We start from the raw sequence: 6433 nt of genomic DNA on the forward strand, positions 1-6433 counted from the left end.
CCATCTATACACTATGAATATATAAATATATATAGAGAGAGATTCTCAAGCCATTTTCTGCGTAGCGAGTACCATCACCTTAGTGTAGTGTTACTACTTTTACTCAAGTAAAGGCTTTGAATACTTTCCCGTCACACTTGAATATCACCACTGTGGCAGATTGATCAGAGAAAATTACACAAAGAGGAAAAACAACTTAATCCAGCTCTTTCCAATTTATTGACACAGAGATGCACAATTAAAATGTGGGTGGAAAATGATTTCTCAGGATTGAGTATTATTTTAAAGTGTCAGCAGTTTGCTGTTCTTACTCCCATCTAAGTGCAACAATAACATTTTAAACTTTAACATACAAATGAACATCAGCACACTGTTGCTACAGAACGTCCATCTACGGATCCCCTTCATCCTCTCCGTGTAGACTGATAGAGAACACATCACTTAACACAAAGGACATTTATGGCAATGTTATTAGCGCGCTACGCAGGATTAAACATCGGTGCGTCTGCACCTTTAAAGCACTGACTGACATCCTGATTTAAGTGTAATTGTATTCCCTTTGGACCTCTATAGCTCTGGGTGTGAGGTCAGTGCGCAGTGTGGTAGAGGTGTCAATGCTTTGTGCAGAACAATGCAGAGAGAAAGAGAGAGACAACAACGTGGAGAGGACAGACAGGAAAGTTGTAAACCGTAAAGTGACACTTCTGTCACTTTACTCTGAATAAGCGCCAAACAACATAGTCAAGACACTTGCACAAAACACCTCGTTTGTGATGGTACTGCAGCACTGCCACCAAGAGGGAACAAAGAATGCAGATTTTATAAAGGAAAGATGTGCATAAATAATAGTAAACTAAAACAAAATGACTTCACTAAGACAAGACACATAACGGATTACAGATAATGCTATTTTTTCTGAGGAGTGAATGAATGAATTTGTGAGTAGATAGGAAACATGTGGCAGTCTGACGGATGAGCTTGTGGCGTGTAACTCATGGAAACTGCATCTCACACACACACACACACACACCCAAAAAAAAAAAAAGAAAAAAAAAAGAAAAAAAATCACTATTCAACTTCACGCAGATTCTCAAGAGATGAGCGACATCGACTAAAGAAGACGAGTCGTCCCATCTTATTCCTCGAACCTCCCGTCCAGGATGCTTTCGAAGGTGAAGGGGAGGAACTTGAAGCCCTGGCCAACGTAAAACTTGTTTTGGAACTCCACCCTGGAAAGAAAATCCAAAAAAAAAAAAAAAGGTCCAATCAAAGCAACACAACGACCAGGAAGCCTCTCTCACGCTAACACAGGCACGTTAGTGGTGATGGCAGTCAGGTCGGGTAATGCTGAGCGCGTTAAACCCCCCCCCCCTACTCTTCATTCCACGGTCCTGTCTACGTCCCTGCTGCCTGGACCCGGACCCAGGGTCAGACACATAAGCCTCTTATTCCCCCTCTGGAAAATGATCAGGCTCCATTTCTAAAAAAGATCCAGCGCTAAGTGACGGCTGGATGACCTTTAAACCGAGCAGCCAGGAATACCTGCCGCTCCATAGTCTGGTCCGGTGCAGGATGGGAGACGAGGACGGGAAAGTCATTAAAAAAAATATATTACTGCACATAAGCTTCTGCACTCAGGAACAATCCAAACTGGTGCCATTTATAATGTTAAACAAAAGAGTATTTAGACTTGAAGGTACATACAAAGTCTTCTCTGTACTGAATCATCCCCAAAATTCTCATAGACGTACTTCTATTCTTCAATTAAATAGTATATCAGTGTTAACATCTCTAGACAGCTGAGCAATTTAAAAAGGGTAAAGAGGCCAACTTAACTTTCCTCCACCTCTACTTTGGCAAACGTGTGACATCACAGAGTCACATGATGTCATGGTGCAGTCACTGGAAGTAAAATATTTGGACTGGTGTTTTATATTCACTTCCCCGCATTCCAAAACTGCACCTTATTGTCTCTGAAGGGCCAATCAGTGAAAGCCGAGTCACCCGGCATTCCGGTGGATAGTCATCCAAAAGGGTAATTATAGAGGAGAGTGGCGGTAACACAGGCACGCTCTGGAAATGTGCGAGCGGATTATAAAGCCTGGATGGCATTCAGCAAAGCCTGACAAAGATATTAATGAGGCGGGACAACAAAAGGCTCATGTATGCCTCAGCAAAGAACATTCTGCTGCCACACATAACAGCCCGACATGTTCCAACTTATAATTGGGACACGCCCTTGTTGACACGTGTTCAACTTGACTTTTATTTACATATTTGTTTTTACCGTTTCCTAAAAACATGGTTGTCGTCTACGCTGGATTTACATGTTAAGTACAAACTGTGGCCCTTGAACTGTTCGTTTTCTATTTGTAATGCAGAAAAGAAGAAGAAGCAGGTCCTTCTTCTTGTCACTTACAAACAGAAGCATCCGTTTGCGTTTTGACCTGCGGATGGCGCTGTAGAGCTGTGGTTTACGGCGCTTACAGTCAGTTGGCATTAGTAAGAGTCCTCTTTTTAAAATAGCAAATCCAGTACGCAGGAACTTGGATTAATGTTCATTTGACCAAAAAAAAAAAAAAATGAATAGACAAAAACAATACTCGACTCACCAGTGCAGTCGCAGTGCATGCAGGAAGGCTGACAAGCCCTCCATTATGAGAAGAATGGCAACTGTGAGAATGGCAAAGAAGAAAAAGACGATGGCCAGAACGAAGAAACCTCCGAAGCCGCCGGTAGAAAAGCCGATGTGCATCACCATGGTCCACAGTACTTCTGACAACTCTGTGCGTGGGAGAGAGAGAGAGAGAGCGAGCACGTCTGTACATCTGTATTCAAACCTGGACATTCAAAAAAGGGAGGAAAAGTGGGACTTACGTGCGTGAGCCAGGCTGAGGGCCCAAAGCCTCAGATAGGAGGCCGTGTTGGAGATGCAGCCCAGGCAGTACTCTATGGTGTGGATGGCCTGAATGACTGCCACGTCCCCAAAGTTAAACTGCAGGATAGATACGGAACATTAAAACACTAAAATCTCTACAGAACAACATCTCTGCAAACAGGTCCTGAGGTCCACGCAGGTCTGCTTCATTGTGTGTGCACGATCATACAGCTAAAAATGATAGGAAAGCCATTTGCCACGGTGGACAAGCAAAGCCTCTTAAAATTAGAAGAGACACCCGTCGTCTTCTGGACCCAGAGTATCAGCTGCCCTGCTGATCCCTCATGCATATCACCATGGTATGAGGCGTCCCTGCAACCCACGCTTCAGACAAGTGACTCCCGGAACACACCGACTAACACTTACATACGCAGCAGGCAATGGTTGACAGCGTACAGAGACGACAAAGCGAGGGGCAGAAAGAGACAGAATTGCTAGACATGCACTTTGAAGGGGGGGGGGGGGTTCAGCGTGAGCTCCTGTCCTACCTCTTCCTCCTCGCCGGCCTTGACAGCAGGTGACAAAAGGCAACGCTTGGTTATTAACGGCACGGCACGACACACACACACACACACACACACACACACACACACACACACACACAGACACACACACACACACCAGTGTAACAGAAAAGTGAGAGGAGAAATCAGTTACTCACTCAAAAAGAAAAGAGGGTTAACTTTACAGGATGACAACACATTTTACAATTAAACTGGGGGCGGGTTCATAATTCAGCACAACAGTTTATGGGTTAAAGCTCTTCAGGATTTACAACAGGCAACCAAACTGGTCTGACTTTCACAAAAAGTTGAATTAGTCTGAATATTCTACAAGCAAACTAAATAAATAACAAAAAAACAATTTCTCTATGTCGTTTCCTTTGATCTTAAAGTGACAGTGTTAAACCTGTTAAACCAGTTGACCAAACCATCCATTAGTCATCCATAATTGATGTCTTTCGTTGCCACACTGGAAGTGGAAACATGAGGTATCGGTTTCCAACTGGAGCGACTTAAATTATTCAAAAGATGTGAGGAGATCCTATAACCCCACCCCCTCTCTCCCCAAACTGCTGGGTTGCCAGTTTTCTAGTTGTGTGAGAAAGAGGGAGAAAAGGGCATCAGGTGGAAGTCATTGTTACCTCAGGCTCCTCCTCAGAGTGCTGGGAGAGCTGGTCATGCTGGATGATTTCAGCCTCGTCCTCGGTGGGCCCGTTGCCCACCCTGATCCCTCCAAAGCTGTCTGTGCCCTGACGTAGAAGATAAGCAGAAAAAATAAAATTATTAAAAAAAAAAAAAAAAAAAAAAAAAAAAAAAGGGGATTATAATTGAGGTGCAATGTGTTATTTCAAGTCACACCGCTGATCATCTTACCAGGTTTTTCCGCCACAAATGCTGTCTCCGCAGAACCAGAGTTTTCACTATTAACATACAGGGAACGCACGCCAGGGCGATTACCACCAAGAGCGATTGTATGGCCATCTACACGGAGGAGAGAGAGAAAGAAAAGCAGGACAGTGAGGACTTGCCGAGGTTCATTTCAGGACAAAAAGGATGGATGGGTGTGACGAACAGGTGCGTCTGACCTGTCCTCTGTAGAGAGGTTTGTTGCTGGGGTCGTTGTAGTTGAAGAGGAACATGTTAATGAAGGCGATGAGGAGACTGGGAGCGTCCTTGGATATGCTCGCGTCGTACGAGAGCCACTTGTAGAAGATCAGACTGACGAGGTAGCCGAACAGACTGGCCATGAAGACGATCTCTGGGATGAATCCCAGGTAGATATTCAGCGGCTTCTTGAAATACCTGCAGAGAACCACCACCACCATTTTTTTTTTTTTTTTGCATTATTGCCAACGGTGACAAAGAAATACAAGAATTCTAAGCAGAAATGTTGGACGAAAACTCTCACAGGTGGTTGAAGAGGCCGAGAGAGACTCCAAACAGCATGTGGATGACTCCCAGGATGACGGACATCTTCATCTTGAACGAGTTCAGGAATGTCAGCTTGTTGGTGGCAATGTTCCATATCTGAGAGACAACATGGTCAAAGATGGTGAGTGTCCAAGAACCAATCTGTTCATTGTGAGAGGCTGTCTCCTTTTAACAAAATCAAATTACAATAAACCTAATTATAGAGGGAAGCTAATGTTAGTGCCACCATTATCTGTTGTAGATTTCAGCAACTAGTAGGGGTGTCACGGATCACAAACCTCACGGTTCGGTTTGGATTATTTTTCAGATCAACAAAGAAAAGGGGAGGAGACAAATATAACTTTGCTTTCCATTTATTAATTAAAGAACTTCAAGAACACTTAAAGCAAAGAACTTGAAGATGTCCAATTTGAAACAAAATGAAATAAATAAATAAAAATAATACATTCAAGAATTCTGTTAAGTTTAAGTGCAACATGAGGTATGTCGATATCCTCGTCCTTTGATCAATACTGAAAGAAAGAAACAGCCAGTGAGCTAGCTTCCACTGTTTACACTGAACTGAACTGCCCGGCAACAACTTGGGTCTATGTTTACTACCTGTCAGGTTATGTCATTCAAATACACTGAAATAATGTTTACCATTACTGTGACATCATTTTCAAAAAGATGAGAATATCGCCATTGTCTGGGGAGAGGGTAGACCTTTCTGTGGTGACTGGATGTTATTGGGCCCGTCTAGCTTCCACTCTGATAGTTCTGTCAGCACCTGCTGACGGATCGATCCGTGATACCACTAGCAACAAGCCATTATATATGATTCATTTCTTAACAGATATATAATCATTTGCAAAGACAAACAACAACAACAACAACAACAGATTACAAAAGAAGAATATTCACCGGATCGATGCCGATGGGGTACGGCCCTTTGAACACTCCGTCTATTGTCGGGTCCAACTGCAAAACTTTATTGCCTTGCAGCGTTTCGAACCTGAACAGGATGAGAGCACCGGTCACTTTTGTGTCTCGAACTACCGCGCGGCTACAGCAGCACACCGGGGTCAACGACACTTACGTCCAGTTGGCCCCCAGCCGAGCGTCGAACATGGGCCTGACGCTCCAGCCGGAGCCGAACACGTTGAGGGACTTGGAGAAGCAGTCGTTGTAGATGATCCCGGTGTAGACGGAGAAGACTCCCATCAGCAGGATGATGTAGCGGCCCGCGAACACCATGCTGAACATCTGCCACAAAACCATCAAGGAGAGATAAGTAGGTTTCTATGAGCGTAAAGCCACAGAAACTCGGCACAGCTGGATCACCAGCGAGGATGGTGTAGGGCTGATGGGATGGCCGTGACGGGGACCCGTACCTCGTTGTCGTTCTTCTGGGCCGTCAGCCGGTTCTCCCTCAGCACAAGGTACAGGGCGGCACAAGTCATGAGCACCCCGTGGCCCAGGTCACCGAACATGACCGCGAACAGGAAGGGGAAGGTGATGATGGTGTATGGCGCTGGAGACAGGGAAGTATGGAGGCAGGCGTCACATGAGGGGGAGGGGA

At 44.7% G+C, this 6433-nt stretch overlaps 1 protein-coding gene across 3 annotated transcripts in view; it reads right to left on the reverse strand.

Annotated features, from left to right (window-relative positions):
- Window positions 1-196: 196 nt before the first annotated feature.
- Window positions 197-6433, reverse strand: part of atp6v0a1a (ATPase H+ transporting V0 subunit a1a) — a 13065-nt gene continuing 6828 nt past the window's right edge. The window contains exons 12-22 of one of the 3 annotated variants that reach the window (XM_031867916.1): window positions 6246-6385; window positions 5951-6117; window positions 5776-5866; window positions 4850-4968; window positions 4527-4743; window positions 4315-4422; window positions 4083-4190; window positions 3427-3444; window positions 2878-2995; window positions 2613-2784; window positions 197-1229 (exon numbers count right to left, since the gene is read on the reverse strand). In XM_031867916.1, coding sequence (XP_031723776.1) covers window positions 1136-1229; window positions 2613-2784; window positions 2878-2995; window positions 3427-3444; window positions 4083-4190; window positions 4315-4422; window positions 4527-4743; window positions 4850-4968; window positions 5776-5866; window positions 5951-6117; window positions 6246-6385 — 1352 coding nt within the window. In that variant the 3' untranslated portion in view covers window positions 197-1135. Of the gene's footprint in view, window positions 1230-2612; window positions 2785-2877; window positions 2996-3426; window positions 3472-4082; window positions 4191-4314; window positions 4423-4526; window positions 4744-4849; window positions 4969-5775; window positions 5867-5950; window positions 6118-6245; window positions 6386-6433 lie in introns of all 3 variants that reach the window. The other 2 variants (XM_031867915.1, XM_031867917.1) reach the window with 2 other exon arrangements.

This window comes from Anarrhichthys ocellatus, unplaced genomic scaffold (genome assembly GCF_004355925.1).
Source record: "Anarrhichthys ocellatus isolate YVR2014 unplaced genomic scaffold, GSC_Weel_1.0 scaffold40, whole genome shotgun sequence".
Taxonomy (NCBI): domain Eukaryota; kingdom Metazoa; phylum Chordata; class Actinopteri; order Perciformes; family Anarhichadidae; genus Anarrhichthys; species Anarrhichthys ocellatus.